We start from the raw sequence: 16,904 nt of genomic DNA, 5'->3' as shown, positions 1-16,904 counted from the left end.
TTTGAAGATATCAATATATAATACAACCACCATTGTTAATTCCCTACCACTTTGTTTGTAACTCTGTATTGTCTGTATTGTGCTTGTGATATGTTGTATGTCTGTTAATGTTTCCCTCCTTTTATCTTTAAAAAAAAAAAAAATAACAAGACACTAGATTTAATCTATAAAATAAAAGCGAATGGATTCACTATTTCTCCTAAAATACAAAGATTATATGAAAACCAAAAAGGGAAAACTCAAATATATATGATTAGTTTTAATGAAATTTGACTTATATGTTCAAATAGTGAATTCTAAATGATAATGTAAAATTCCATCAATTTCAAATTGAAGCAACTAGAAAAAAATTATTTCTAGAGAAAATAAAAGCAGCAAATAATAACAATGAGAGGACAAGTCAGCTTCCAGGTTCTAGGTGATTCCTATAATATTTAAATCAAGGCTGGAAGCCTATAATCCCACCTACTGAAAAGGAACCAGGTCTGGTGACATATACGGGTTGAGCAAGCTGAGGCAGGAGGATCACAAGTCATCATGAACAATTTAGTGAGAACTTGTTTCAAAATAGAATAAAAAGACTGGAGATGCAGCTCAGCACCTCCTAAATCATCCCTAAATCTGTAGTTATTCTACATTAATATGACCTACATTTTCATCAGCTCCAATTTTCCATAAACAAAACTTTTCCATGCAGGGGTAGAACCATCAGACGCTGTGTTAGTGTGTGAAGTTTCCCTTAATCTGTTGGTGTGCATGCTGGTAAGCCCATTACCCCGCTGTGGAGCTAAGTAACTTTAGCAGTGGCTCTGTCTATTGTATTTTGTGAATTTGATTGACAATTTTAGACTGAAAACTACTGTAACAATTATAACCATTGTATAAGAGAGAATGAAGTTGAATCCTGTCTTTGTTTACAAGCACAGAGGCACACCAAATCTAGAGATAATGAAGTTACATTTAAAATACTGAAGAGAAAACATACAGCCACTTCATTCTGATAGTATTTTAACTACCCACTATATTTGATTTCATTTTTAGCTCACTATTGTTTTTGTGCTTTGCACACTCGTATTTGCTTACTAGTCTTTTTGAGTTTTTCTTTTTAAAAAAGTTGTAACTGATTGAAAAAACATAAAAATTGCCCATAATGAGTTACCAGATTATGTTCTCAAACCAATGAAGTTAGATTACCCATGTTTATTTCTACAATCGGTTATTTCTTTGTAGAGACAACACTCTTTTTAAAAAATTGACACTTAATTGCACATATTTATGGAGTGACATCTGAAGTTTCAATATATATAATGTAATGTTCAAGTCAGTATAAATATGTTCTGTCCTCTGAAATATTTACCATTGCACTACAGTGAGAACGCTCAAAATCCTTTCTTCTAGCTTTTTTGAGATATACAGTGTTTTATGATTTTTGATAGTCTTTTCACTGCAGCAGAGCGACATAACTTAGTTTTCAAACATTATGATTAAATACCAGAAAAATAACACCTACAGAATAAAGCAAATAGTAAAAAAAAAAAAAAGAAAGAAAGAAAAAAGAAAAGAAAAAATCACATACACATTAAAATACAATGGTGCCTCCGTTCATGAATGCTTTTGTTTGTGGACAATTTAGTCCACAAATACAAACGTTTGGCAAAATTTTGTTTTTGTTTGCAAACTCTGCACTGCGTGACAAATGGGACAGTGGCTACCTTTCCTGCCTGAACACAAATGTGACCATTTCCACCAGAATCGTGGAACAAAGTTCGTTAATGAAAGTACTGTATTTAAAATTAAAATTCTATTTATTAAAAAAAACTACGCAAAACTAAAAGAAAACTGAACAATTGCTTTCAACAGCAAAGCCCTGCTTGTAAACTACCAGAAACTATGTAGAGTATAATCATTAAGTTAAGGACGACCATTAACCTGACTATTACTTCATAGCCTATTTGAGCTAATGCAGCAAGTCCAGACCCTTTTTTTATTTTGAAGAGAATTTTAAAAAGAGATGTCTTCTGAATTTCCTAACACAATTGTGCATCTCCATAACCAATTTTGAAAGCCATAGGCCAGGTGATTTTAAAAAAGATAGAAATATATCAACTGACTGACCCGATTAGACTTCTCTGTTCACTTCTGACTGATAAGGTAATTAGACATTTATAAGTTAAAAAGGCATGTGGTATGGTCTCAATACTTGTCCTCAATTTTATGTTTAAACCTAATCATCAATGTAATGATATTAAGAGATGGAGTTTTTCATGAGGTGGTTAGCTCATAAAAGGTGCTTCCTGATCCCTTCCACCATGAAAGAACATAGTTAGAAGGTGCCATCTATGAGTCACAAAGTCAGCCTTTATTATTCTTTGAATTGGCTGGCAACTTGATCTTGGACTCCCCACCCTCCAGAACTGTGATAAGCATCTGTTGCTTACAAGCTATCCAGTTAATGGTAGTCTGTTTTAGCAATTCACATGGCATTTTGTTTTGGCAGTCCAAATGGGCTAAGAAATTAAAACAAGGCATGTTTTAATTTCTAGATTAATTGCCAAATTACAGGAACAGAATTGAGATAAATTTCAAGGCCACTTAAATAGTGAAAATTAGCAGCTCAAGAAACTGAAAGATCATGAAACAAGAATCAAATAGAGAAAAAAGTATTAAATCAGGTGTTAGATTTAAACTCAAATATATCAGGAATTTTATTATATTGAAATGGATCACATGTTCCAGTTAAAAAGCAATGGTTTTCAAACTAAATTTTAAAAATAGCACTACAAGCTAGTTGCAGGTGGCAGCCAATAGAAGGAAAACAGGGGGAAATTATTATCCATATAAATACTAACAAAATAAAATTGACACTGCTATGTTATTATCAAGCAAAACAGAGTTTAAGGCATAAAAATACCCTATACGTACTCTGGATATAAGGTCTAGGATGAAATAAGAAATGAAGGACAAGGAACATGATGCACATGATGTACATGAGTAAAGCTACACAAAAGCAAATGACTAAAATGTGATAAACATAACATCTTAAGTGTTTTTAAATTTATGCATGTGTACATACACTCATACCTAAAATATGTTTTATCAGAGAATAAATTGCATTATGTGAGGATGAAAAAAGTCATTATGTAATGACGAAAAGATTAATAAGAAACATATAACAATTTTGTATGTGGAAGATCTAGTCAGAGAGGTCACAAATCTCAATATTGACAAAAAAGTAAAGTGGTAGGAACCACGTTGAGAGGGAGGATCAGAATCACCGCGTCAGAAAAAGAACTTAGCAAAGTGTGGTGAGGTTGAAGATGTGCACTGCTATCTCAGTGAGTTAGGGTTGTTCCAATAAAAACTTCGCAGAGGCGCCAGCACACAAGGTATTTGTCACATTTCTGGAAGCTAGGAAGTATGAGCTGACGATGCCAGTGTGGTTGGATTTGGGTAAGAGCTGTGCACTTTGTTTTAATGAAGAAAACCCCTTTGCTATTTGTTTTATAATAACGGTTTAAGATTGTCTCCTGGAATTTCTTTTTTAATAGGCAAGGGGAAAAACATAATTAACTGAATTAAATTTCATTGTGGAAAGTATCCATGCAAAAATGGTTTATAACATTTCATAACATAAAAGCGCTGTATGTCATAGTTATTTCTCTCTCATTGCTGAGAGAAAATACTGGACACTCAAAGTTAAAGGGAGGAAAGGTTTATTTAGCTCAAAGTTTGTAGAAGTTTCAGCCCATAATCGGCTGGCTCCAAGGCAGGATGGCAAGGCAGAGAGGCATCACAGGCAAGAACAGTTCATGGTGCCCACAATATAGGAAAAGTAACCCGAGACTTAACAGTGTCTTTCTGCCCCTCTTACCTTATTCAGGCTACTTAGGACAGATAGCACTCATAGCCTTAATCCTAGTGCCCTTGAGCCTAGCACTGTACCATGAATCAGTTCTAATGTCACACTCTCTAGATCCAGCCACCTCTGAAGAAGTCCCATCAATGATTGTATGAGGCTTTGGGGGACATCTAAATATAAGCCATAACAATATTCATCTGTATTTTATGAAAGACAAAAATAATTGCATGGATTTTCATATGCACTAATTTTTCTTTGAAGATGGTGCACATTTTTTTCACATTTGTGTTATGACCTTGTGGAAAACAGTATGGGATGCCATGTTACAGCTTTGATTTTCATAATTTAAATTACAAAAATTTCTCCACTAGATGGTGCTCGTAGCCTATAACAAAAAAGACAGCCCCCACCCACCTACCCCTACCAGCATCAAAAGTCTGATGTATTTGTTTTGATTTTTAAATTTCATGCCCATGTTTTCACATGGAAATTGTCTCTTTAACGACAGGCCGAAATATGTGTTTTTCACTTTCAAAATTCAGCTCTACTTTATGGTGTCCTTGTCATTGGAAAAATGTTAAATTTCAAAAGTAGATCCAACACTGTGACTACAGAAATATTTGCTAAGACCTATATTTTGAAGTTTGCTTCTGTTAAGCTAATACAACAAAAAGAGACACAAATATATCAATTTATTTGATTTAAATTATTTTTTATTAAAGTACTGCCTACATCAAAAGAGTAGTGCGGCCATAGAGTCTGACTCTCTGACCTCCCATTGCTTTTTCTCTGCCTATCATTATATTTCTAGATAAATTTTTCACGTTTAGTTAATCGTTTTTAACATCCTGATATCAGTGACAAAGATACACTTTTTCTTTTCTTCCAGTACCAGTAACCAAACTCACTACCTTGCACCTGTCGCTGAGCTAAATCCACAGCCCCCAAGGATACACATCTGAATATCTGCTCTTCACAATATTTACTATGTGTATATATGTTTACTGTGTCATATAAAGAACACTCATATTGATGACCTCTTATTTAGTACTCTAGTGCTTCTTTTCATCAATTTGAAATAGCATCTTTTGATCTGTAAGAAAATAAACGATCACCTCCACTGCATTTCCCACTCTTCTGTGACTGTTCCCAGAACCTGAGTTCAAGCACCCTCTGTCACTTTAACCCTGAACTCGCCTAACTCAACTCCAGGGCTCAGCTCTTCTGTTCTGCCTGGCCGTTTTCCATACAGCTACAAGTGAGCTTCACAAATGGGATCACATCAGCGCTGTGATTTACACATCTCTGAATTTTGTTTTTACTAAGGATTCCTAACTCCTCACCTCGGCCTGGAAGCAAAGCCCTCCTCCGGCTTTCGCCACTCTCCCTCATCTTGTTCTGTCCCGAGTTCCTTTGCTCACTGCGCCAAAGCCAGGCTGGTTCATTTATATTTTGTTGGATCTTTTGTTTCTAAGGTTTTCTTTTTCTGGGATATTTTACTGCAGACTTTTGATGCGTGGCTTTTCCTTGTCTTTCAGGCCTCTGTTCAAGTGTGGGGGTCCCCAGGCGAGTCCACCGCACCTCTACTCCCTACTGATCCCACCTCTATTCCCTCAACCTCTGCTTTATTTCCTTCACAACACTGCACACAACTAACTATGACTCCATCCACTAGGCTTTTATTCCCTTCTTTTTAAACTGTACTCTTCCTAAAAATGAGGGCCATCTCTGTTTTTCTTTCTTTCTTTTTTTAAAATTCTTTTTATTTTAAAGAGAAAAGGAAACAAAATAACAACAAAGATAAAAACAAAACACAAAAACCAATAAAAACAATACAGAATTTGAAAACAAGATGATAGGAATTTAACAATGGTTGTTACAGTACATATTGTTATCTTCAACGAAGTTGTTCTGATTACCAGATGTAAGGATGTAAGACTGATCAATTAAGAAGAATAAAAAATAATTTTTTAAAAAACATTACAAACTACAAAGTTTCACTAATCAAGATGGGAGGAATTCAACAATGGTTGTTATATTGCATATTGTTGTCTTCAAGTTAGTTGTTCAGATTACCAGCTCTAAGCATGCAAAATTGGTAGAGAGAGAGAGATTTAAGCATAATCTGTTTTTCATTAATATTTAACATGCAGGTCTTTTCCCTTCAAATATACCTTCTTGTCTATTTTTTATTTTAAGCACCAATGCATGATTATCAACTCATAGCAAAAATATGTAATGATTCACCATATTGAGTTACAACAATAATTAAGCATGTCTTATGACACACTGTTTATGTGCCTGAATTGACAATCAAGGGTTCAGGTTCAGTTAAATCAGATTTCTAATCAGACAATAAAAACTTATTTTGGTCCAAGTATTCAAGTTGTCACAACAATATTTATCTGAATTAAGTTGGTGGTTTTCGACAAAATAGTACAGTTAAGTAAATAAGTACCATAAAATGTGTTCAAAGGCACAAACTCATTTTTGAGGAATGCTTCATCTTAAAAGATTTTTAAAAAAATGGATAGGCTTTTGTTTCCTATCCCAAGTTAATGAGAGGGTTCAGCTTTCTTACATTCAACTATTAATTTGCATTTAAACAATGAATTTTTTTTGTGTTTACAGTTACTTAATTGCCAATTAATTCTGTTTACACTGCTTCAGTAAACTTTTTATTTACTTGATTTTATTTTCCAATATAAAATTATTTTGAGTACAACAGTAAGGACTCTTCATGGGTTTGACTACTGAACAAGAATAGGAATCTTTTTTTGTTAACCCTAGGGAAATACAGTGTTTGCATAATTTGGGTCACAGTTAAAGGCAAATAGCTATAATACTTTGATAACAGTCACTTACCAATTATTTTCACTTTCAGATTTTAAAGAGGTAATATTGATAAATGAAAGAGCTAATTATTTTCAGGTTAGTATGTCTCCAAACAGTTATCTGAAGTGTTCTACAAATGAAATAAATCATGAAGAATTGAGATGTTTGAGAACACTTCAATCAAATTTGTATGAGACTGCTTGGGTAAACTAAAGATGCTTTCTCTGTTTAATTTTTAACTTTTCTAAAATTATTTTGGGAAAAGAGAGTAGGTTTTTTTTTTAAAATATCGACTGCTTAACTTAGTAGACAGTAGAATACATTATAAGCCAAAATTATAAAATTAAAGAAAAAAATAAGACAGATGAACAAAATAAATAGCAAAAATTAATATTTTGCTTGAAATTTCTTTCCTATCTTCTCACTGTTATGTGTGAATATTGTTTATATCCATGCATATGATATCATTCAAGTAGCTTTTAAAAATAAATGCATTCATGCTATTTTGTAAGTAACATTAGAGTAACAGTGGTTTGGAAAATAAAAAGCTCTGTAAAGAAGGTTTTAGTTGCAATAAGAAAGTTTTTAAGAAAATAAGATCTAGGAAAACATAGAGTTAATTTGCACTTCATAAACATTTGAAAAAATGAGGCTATAGTTTTAAAATTTAAAGAGATGATTGCACAATTTCTTTTCAGAATTCTTAATAGTAAAAGAGAGCATGACAATCACTCTGGGATCATAAAGTACAAATGGGAGAATCAGTAACAATCACAAGAAATTGAGCAGAACAGCAGGTATGACATAATTAGGGTTGAAACAAGTTACTATCAGGACACAGCTTTAGATTCCACTGCCATCAATTATTTTGAAATGGGTAGTGTCTGAACAGCTCTTTCCTGATGCCAATTACTGTTCCACTCAGAATTTAGCCTCTTAACATCAATTGTCAGCATTTATAGAATAAGTTTATCAGGCTGGGCTGGCTCCCAGAAGAAGCTGCTGAGCCACGGGGGGACATGAAGATGAGACCCAGGAGTCCTGCAGCAGGAGCAATTTAGCATCTGAGTAACTGACCTTGGAGTTAAACATTTTAAGGGAAAGGAAAGAAAAATAGCACACATTGTACCAAATTTTACCTTTAGAACTGGTGGAAATTGAATTGATGGTGGAATTAAAAATATGGAGATGAGAAGGCCTCTTGTTTTACAGACTGGTTTTAATTATGTGCATATGAACCTGATGTTTTCCCTTGACTCTATATGTGTGTGTATGTGTGTGTGTGTGTCTAGGCTGGGGGGTGTTTGAGAGGTTTACAAAGGTTTTGTTAGGCAGGTTTAAAGTGCACACAAACACAAAATAAAACGCAAGACCTGAAGAGAGATGCGCTGTAGTCTGGGGTTGGGAATATTTGTTTGGTTTAGTGGTTGAAAGTCTGTGGAATTTATGAATCTATGCAAAGTTAAGGTGAAATGGGCAGGCCCAACTTACTATATTTTTAAGAATGAATGATCTGTTTTCCCTAAACACATTCTTCAAAACCTTTGAAGCTATTCCCTATCTTAAGGCAGGGTTTGTCCTTCATCTTTCAGCTAAGCTAATGTATGGATTGTAGTATCTCTAAGAGCTTTTGCGTTTGATGAACCTCAAAGATAAAGCAAACCTCCTGAGAAAAAAATATGGTATATAGATATGGATAACCTTGGGTGACTGTGTCTTGAAGTTGCATTCTTTTTTAAAGTACAATTTTATTTTGCTTTTATTTTTATTTTTGATTTCTTGAGACAGGATCTAGGTATGTAGTTTAGGCTGGTCTTGAACTCACTATATAGCCCAGGGTAGCCCTGAACATCCAATGATCCTTCCACCTCAGTCTCTCAAATGTGGGGATTACAGGCCTGCATCACCACTCCCAGCTAAAGTACAATTTTAAAATAATAATTTTCCTTACGTCTTTTCTACTTGACTTTATTTTTTCTATCCTATCTCACCTCCCCACTCTTGATCCTTTACTCTTAAGGGATGCATCCTCTTTGTTTCCCTCATCTGTCTAAATTGTATTCACCCTCAAAAACTATCCAACATGCTATCTCAATCCTTGTCTATTTCTCTTTATTCCATCTTTTACAAAGCAACTTCCCGAGCCCACCCTGACTTATAGTCCATCCAATTCCAGTTACCTTCTCTACTTGAATTATTCTATAGTACTGCATCTCTTCCTTAGCTCAGTAACAAGTTTACATGATAAAATACAATATTAATAAACTAAAATATGATATTCATTCCCTTTGTCTTTTACACTATGTGACTTGTTGAGACGTGTTTGTTATACCATTGAGCACTTAGAAATCCAAAATTAATCACTGAATGGAAGGAAGGAAGGAAGGAAAGAAGGAAGGAAGGAAGGAACAAAGGGAACACCCTTTCCTTTATACATATAGATTATGGTCAGTATGGATGGGGCATTAGTAGACAGTGTCAGAAACATAACAGAGGAAAACAGTTGTTTGGTGCACTTGGAAGCTCTACTGCACGAACCCAGAAACTCTATTTTCTGTAATTCCATGATACAGCTGGTTCATATATCCCAAGTTTGAATTTATGTGATACTTTTTAAAGTAGCTCTAAAAATACACTTGCAGCAACCTTTGAAGGAGCATTCCTACAAATCGCTTTTCTATCTATTATATTTCCAGTTAACAAGATTCATGAGAAAGTTGGCTTCCTCAGTTAAAATGCCAAAACAAATAAAAACACTTTTTCAAATCTATTTGCTCTTTTCCTTTTATTAATGCATAGTGATTTTCTTTTTCAGTTATTTAACTTCCTCTGAATCATATTTATAAAGTTTCCTTACAATTTTAAGGAAGGGTAGCATTTATTTTTTCCAGTTGCTTCATGCCATTTTCATGCACTGTGTTGAGATTTATTAAAGTGACGAAATGGGTGAGGTACACGTTGGTTAACAGAGCACAGGATAGATTGGTTGGTTGGCAGAATCTCAAAGGCCCAGTTGGGTGGGGGATGGTGTGTGTGCAGAGGTGGAGGAGGCATTGCTGGAAAGAATGAGAAATTGCAAAACAGCAAGAGACTGAGCCAATAAAAACAGATCAATTTAGACTCAGAATCAGACCTTAACAGTCAAAGGCCAAAAGCAAAGATTACGTGCTACCCTTATTTTGAACTTTTATGTGGGAATTTACCATAACATAATCTTAGTTTTTAGTTCTTAAAATATTTTGTATTTATATGAAGGCTGAAGAGTAGCATATTCGTTGCCTGGGTAAACTTAAATTTACAATTAGCAAGGCTTGCCTTAGCCTGTCTCTTAGTCTCAGAACATGCCTGGGGGAAATTTCTCTGCCTTGGTCCCTCTCTGTACCACTTCATCCAAGGGTTTACTCTATTCAGGAAGAAAGACCTCATTTTCCAGAATTTATCCATACTATTTTTACCCTCATCATCATCTATTTCCACCCTTACCACTAAACTTTTTGCAAGGAAGGTATGAGATTATAATCATTCACAGTAAATTATGAAGAGTACAGTAATACTAAATTTAAGTAGCTTAAAGTATTTATTGAGAGTATTTGTCATCCCGTGCAAATTATGTGTTAGTTGAATTTATGGAAACATCAACATGGAAAGTATTTTAGGGCAAGAGAGGATATCGAAAGCAATTGGGATAGTGCATAGCTCTAATCCCACCATATAGGTAAATAACCACAGTACTGCCTCTGAAAATTTGGGGTCTTGGGAGAGTATTTGATTACCCATCATGAGCTAGAATAGCAAACTTCCTCTGATGATAATTTTTAAGTTACTGAGAAATATTGATAGACTTAAATTTCATAATAAATTCAGAATGTGTTTTACTGAAACCAGAGAAAAAACTCTAACATTCACAATTACTGATCCAAAAGATCAATCTGAGAGTGTAAAACTTATATACAATCACAAGAAAAAAGAAACACATTGAAGAAGTTAGATGTTACAAATACTGCATATTCAATCGTGTTTCAAATTTGTATAATCTTTCTATTTTAATGATACAAATAATTCTTATGTATAAGACTTGTAAAACCATAAGAATAAATAATAAATTATTTTAGGAAGAGTTAAAGTTCAAGTTAGCATAAACCTGACATAAATCCAATCATATATGACTTAAAGGCTTTTGTGCACTATGTATATCCACATAGTTGGTAATACATTCACAAAAAGCATTTTGGGAACACTTCTAAGCAAACAGTTTATATTTTATGACAATGACAAAAGAAGTGACTATACTAGATTTTAGTTTTCAGAAACATTATTAAAACATTTTAAAAATTTTACATTAAGTAAAATTATGATGAATAATCAGATATGCCACTCAAATAGGCCAATTATATGCTTACAAATGTCAGAAACTACTCAAATACTAAGCTACTTAGACGATTAATTAAATCAGTTTTAGACAAAAATTACTGTGAAAAACATCATCAGAACATGTTTCATCATATAGTTATGGGGGAGAAAGAGTCTTTCTTGTTTACTGTTCTTACCTTCTGCTACACAAACAGTCCACAATATAAACCAAATAATCTTTTCTGGCAGCCTCATGCTTTGGATGTTTTAGGCATAAATGTACTCGCGGGAGAGATCTCACTGTCCAGTTCTTCTCTGCTAAAACTTGTGATTACTGCAAGAAAAATACTTGCTTGTAAAGGAAGTTGAGATACAACTTCCTCTAGAGGAAATAGGGGATTACCAGATGCTCCTCCCAGCAGAAGCTTTTGCAAAATAAATGGAAAAAACAAACGAGGAGCCCCAGCAGTGCCAGCTTGATCCAGATTCCTACTACACTCCCACTGAATGCTAATGCTCTGCTTCTGTTCTTTGATTTGTTCTTGTAAACCGAGGCATGTTCTCCTTTGGAATGAGCTCAAATTCTGTGGCATGTGCGCAGGAACAGCTGGCGTTGGGCTCTGGATTTCATAAACCCTCCAATTACTCAAACTATTCAGGCCTATTCTGTGTCAACCACGGAACAGAAAATAAGGCAAGTTCTTTAAAGAATCATTTACAGAACTTCAGTTTAAGCAATGTTTCCACAACCAACACCCAGACAATGTAAGCAAATTTTGCCAAGAGCATATCCTGTACTGGCTGACTGGGGACCTTGCTTTTCCAGGAAGACATGAAGTTAGCCTCCTAAAAATTGTTTATGCATGTGGGTGGAGCAACTGGCTCAAGAAATTGAAATGCTGACTTCTTAAACTTTGTACTGAAGTACAATATGTGTAGAAAAAAGTAAGCAAGTGATTTGCTGAATACTGAAGTTAAGACATTCATGTGACAAATAACTGGGTCAAGTCCTGGTCAAAGTCAAGACCTCTGTCTCCCAGAAAACTTCAGTTGTACTGTCTATCAGTCTGTGCTCTTCCCTTCTCCTACATGGGGTGACTGCTAGCCCCATTTTCAAGAACATGAGGTTTGGGATACTTTTTATAAATGGAAGAGAAGTTATTTATTCATCTGTTTATGGTCTTCCAGTAAAAATTGTGTTTGGGATAGTCTATCACTCTGTTGGATACAATTAAAGACTGCTAATTTTTTTCTGTTTCTGAAATTGAACTCAGGACCTTGCACTTGCCAGGCAGGTGCTTGTGTCACTGAGCTATATCCCTAGCCCGATTGCTAATTATTAAATCAATATAACATTCCATTTTGAATATGTCACATTTTTATTTATATATGTGCTGTTTATGGCTGTTTGGGTAATTTCAGTTTGGAGCAAATACAGATAGAGTTGCTGTGAACGTTAAATTATGTGGGTTTTGGTATATATGTGCACACATTTCTGGTGAATATATATCTAGGAGTGAAATATTAGGACATCATTTTTGTTTAGGTGCAAAAGATAACATCAGCCAGTTTTCTGCACAGGTTGTACCAATTGATATACCCATCAGCAGCATATGAGTTGCTCCACATACTCAAAAACACTTGGTTATGTTAGTCTTTGCCATTTTGAATAACTTCCATATACTAATTAGTCATCAAAAGTCATTGGTGGACCGTTTATTCAGGTATTTTGCATATATTTTCTATAGTGTTATTTTTCACTTATTGCATTGTAGAAATTCTCTACTTAGTCTAGAGAAGAGAACATTCAGGACAAATGTAGTATAGATACTTTTACTCTGTCTTTGTGTTGTTGGTTCACTCAGTGTTACATGGTGTTATGGCTTGTATCAAGATGTCCCTTCAAAGCCTCATGCAATTATAGATGGGGCTTTTCAGAGGTGGCTGGATCTAGGATGTATGGTGCTAGGACCTAGGATTAATGGTACAATTGGACAAGTTGTAAGGGACAGGAAGAAGCTTGTTGCTTGTCACTGGTTGCTTGCTACTTTGCTGTCTTCTGCCTGCCATGGACTGTTTCACCTCTGTGATGCCCTTCTTCCATGCCACCCTGCAGTGGAGCCAGCCAGCTATGAAATGAAACCTCTACAAAGTGTGAACTACAATAAACCTTTTCTCTCACTTTAGGTGTTCAGCATTTTGTCTCAGCAACAAAAAAAGTAACTAAGACACATGGAATTCAATAAACAGAATTAACTTTAAGATAATGCAAACTTTTAAAAAAATTTTCTTAATTTTATTTTAAAGAGAGTAGTACAGAAGAAACAAACAAACAAAAAAATAAAACAGTAGCAGCATACCAGTATCACGAACATAAACAAATCAAAGCAAAAACATTCAAAGTGATACAGGGCCTCAAGAAAAATTAATACAAATCAACAGTGGTTGTTACATTGCATATCGCTATCCTGAACTACATTGCTCAGATTATCAGATGTAAGAACAAAAGATTTCTCAAACCATTAAAGAGAATTAAAAAATAATTCTTTGATAAAACAGTGATAATACAGTGTTTAACTAGACAAGATGGTAGGAGTTCATCATTGTAATTCCACTGCATATAGTTACCTTCATACCAGTTGCTCAGACCACCAGACAAGCATGCAAAGTCGATCAGAACATAAAAAATTGTGAGCATTAACTGTTTATTTCAAAACACCATCAGACAACAGCAATACAGTCATCACAGCTATTCATGTATATACTTATGTTTTGCCTTTCTTCTTTCTTTTTTCTTCTTTCCCTCATCTCAGTCATTCCTTCCTTTGAGCAATTTCTTTCCCCTTCCTATCATCTATTGTATGTTTGGAGTTTTACCTAGTCTTTCAGGTTCCTACACCAAGGAGACAATATGATGTTTACACATGTGGGTCCGATTTATTTCACTTATGAGTATGGTCTCTAGTTGATAATGCAAACTTTTAATCATCTTCTATACTTAGTACATTTGTGTCCTTCTTACAGAAGCCTTCCTTATCTCAGATCAGTAGGTATTGTCTCTGAAAGCAGTATTTTCTGTTTCATGTTTAAGACCTCCAGCACAGCTATACTTGACTCTTGTGCATGATACAATAACGAGCTCCAGGCTCATTTTAGAAATATGAGCATACAAATTTTCTAGCACTGTTTTCTGAAAGAATCATTCCTTTTCATTATTTTAAAGAGAAAAAACCAATAACAAAATAACAACCACATAGACAAAAACAAAACAACACAAAAACAATAAAAAAAGATATAGGGTCTCAAAACAAAATGACAGGAGTTAACAGTGGTTATTACATTACATATTGTTATCTTTAACAAAGTTGCTCAGATTACCAAATGCAAGAATGCAAGATTGAACAAACCGTTAAAGGGAATAAAAGATAATTTAAAAAACATCAGAAACAATACAGAACTTCACTAAACATGATGGTAGGAATTCAACAGTGGTTGTTATATTGCATAATGTTGTCTTCAAATTAGCTGTTCAGATTACCAGATATAAGCATACAAAATTAGTCAAAGAAATTTAATAATTAACTGCCCCTTTCAATAAACCAATAGACATTAGAAGTACAATTATCCCAGCTATCCTTCTATATACATATATATTATTTTTGCTTCCATCTTTGTTTCTTTTCTCCTTTCCCTCATCCCAGTTGTTCCTTCCTTTGAGTAATTTCTTTTTCTTTTACAATATCTCTTGTGCCTTTCAGTTTTATTTACTCATTCAGGATCCTATGCTAGGGAAACAATATGATGTTTACATATGCAGGGTGATTTATTTAACTTATGAGTATAGTCTCTACTTAGATCCATTTACCTGTAAAAGCCTCGAGTTTATCTTCCTTTATGGCTGAGTAATACTCTATTGTATAAAAATACCACATATTTTTTATTCATTCCTCAGTTGTTGTGTGTTTGGGTCATTTCCAAGATTTAGCTATGACAAACTGTGCTGCTATAAATGTGGGTGTACATATATTGCTTTGGTATGATGTCTTTAAATCTTCTGGGAAAATACAGAGTAGGGGAATAGCTAGTTTAAGAGGGAGATCTAATCCCAGTTTTGTGAGGAATCTCCACACTGATTTCCACAGTGGTTTCCCCAGCCTACACTCACACAAGCAGTAAAGAAGGGTTCCTTTTTCCCCACAGTCCCTCCAGCATTTGTTATCGGTTGATTTCTTGATGATAGCCATTCTTACTGGTGTGAGATGGAATCTCAGTGTTGTTTTAATTTGCATTCTCAAATGACAAACTATCTTGAATAATTTTTCATATATTTATTTACCACTTGTATTTCTTCATCTGAGAAGTATGTATTCATCTTAATGTCCATTTTTGGATTGGGTCTTTTAATTTTGGGGGCCTGATTATTTTAAATTCTTTATAGGTTCTACATAGAAGTCCTTTGTCTGAGGGACAGTCAGCTAAAATTTTTCCCAGTTTGTGCTTTTCTTTTTAGTCTACTGCTGATTTCTTGTGATGTGCCAAACTTTTTCAATAAGAAGAGATCCCAAATGTTGATTTTTTGAAGTATTATCCATGCAATTTGTTTTTTGTTCTTGAACTATCTGCCTACCTTTGTCTCTAAGATTTCTACCTACTTTCTCTTCCAGTAGATTTAGTCTTTCAGTTTTAATATTTAGACCTTTGATCCATTTGGCCTTTAGTGAATGGTGATAGACCATTCTAGTCTAGTTTTAGTCTTCAGCATCTGGAACACCAGTTTTTTCAGAGCAGAGTCTAGTTTTAGTCTTCAGCATCTGGAACACCAGTTTTTTCAGAGCAGAGTCTAGTTTTAGTCTTCAGCATCTGGAACACCAGTTTTTTCAGAGCAGAGTCTAGTTTTAGTCTTCAGCATCTGGAACACCAGTTTTTTCAGCACCATTTATTAAAGAGGCTATCTTTCTTCCAGTGAACATGTTTGACCCTCTTGTCAATGATAAGGTGGTTGAGTATGTTCCTAGTTGTGTAGGTATCTTCTATTTTGTTCCATTGATCCTTGGGTCTGTTTTTTTGCCAGTACCATGCTGATTTTATCACAGTAGCTTTGTAGTACAATTTCAAGTCAGGGATTGTGATGCCTCCTGACTTTCCTTTGTTGCCCAACATTGCTTTTCCTATTCTAGGTCTTCTCTTGTTCCAGATGAATTTTAAGGTATGCTTCCTCTAGATCTGTGAAGTATACTAATGGCATTTTAATTGGAATTGCCTTGAATCTGTGCAACAATTTTGGGAGTATGGCCATTTTCACAATGTTGGTTCTTCCTATCCATGAGCAAGGAATATCTTTCTATTTTCTGAAATCCTCTTCAATCTCTTTTTGAGAGTACTATAATTTTCATTGTATAGATCTTTTACTTCCTGTGTTAGATTGATTTTTAGGTATTTCATGTTTTAGATGCTATTATAAAAGGTGTGATTTCCCTAATTTCTCTCTCAGTCTGTTTGTTGTTTGTGTACAGGAATACTATTGAATTTTGAGCAGTTACTTTGTACCCAGCAATGACACTGAGTTTGAGCATTTACTTTGTACCCAGCAATGACACTGAGTTTTATTAAATTTATAACCGTTTGGTAGAGTTTTTGGAGTCTTCTATGTAGAGAATCATGACATATGTGAATAATGATAATATCATTTCTTCCTTTCCAATCCTTATTCCTTTTACTTCTCTCTCTGGTCTAATTGCTCTGGCTAATATTTCCAGAACTATATGGAATAGAAGTGGTGACAGTGCACATCCTTGTCTCATTCCTGATTTCAAAGTGAAAGCTTTCAGTCTTTCTCCATTTAATATGATGTTGCTGTTGG

General features: G+C 34.5%; 1 protein-coding gene across 2 annotated transcripts in view; it reads right to left on the bottom strand.

The window, feature by feature from the left end:
- Nucleotides 1-11,614, bottom strand: part of LOC102022667 (complement factor H) — a 79,986-nt gene extending 68,372 nt beyond the window's left edge. Inside the window, exon 1 of one of the 2 annotated variants that reach the window (XM_005375113.2) lies at nt 11,242-11,614. In XM_005375113.2, the coding sequence (XP_005375170.1) occupies nt 11,242-11,299 (58 nt within the window). In that variant the 5' untranslated portion in view covers nt 11,300-11,614. The remainder of the gene's footprint in view (nt 1-11,241) is intronic. The other variant, XM_005375112.2, reaches the window with a different exon arrangement.
- Nucleotides 11,615-16,904: the final 5,290 nt, after the last annotated feature.

Source organism: Chinchilla lanigera, unplaced genomic scaffold (genome assembly GCF_000276665.1).
Source record: "Chinchilla lanigera isolate Chin_1 unplaced genomic scaffold, ChiLan1.0 scaffold00005, whole genome shotgun sequence".
Taxonomy (NCBI): domain Eukaryota; kingdom Metazoa; phylum Chordata; class Mammalia; order Rodentia; family Chinchillidae; genus Chinchilla; species Chinchilla lanigera.
This window is presented reverse-complemented; position numbering and strand designations above follow the sequence as displayed.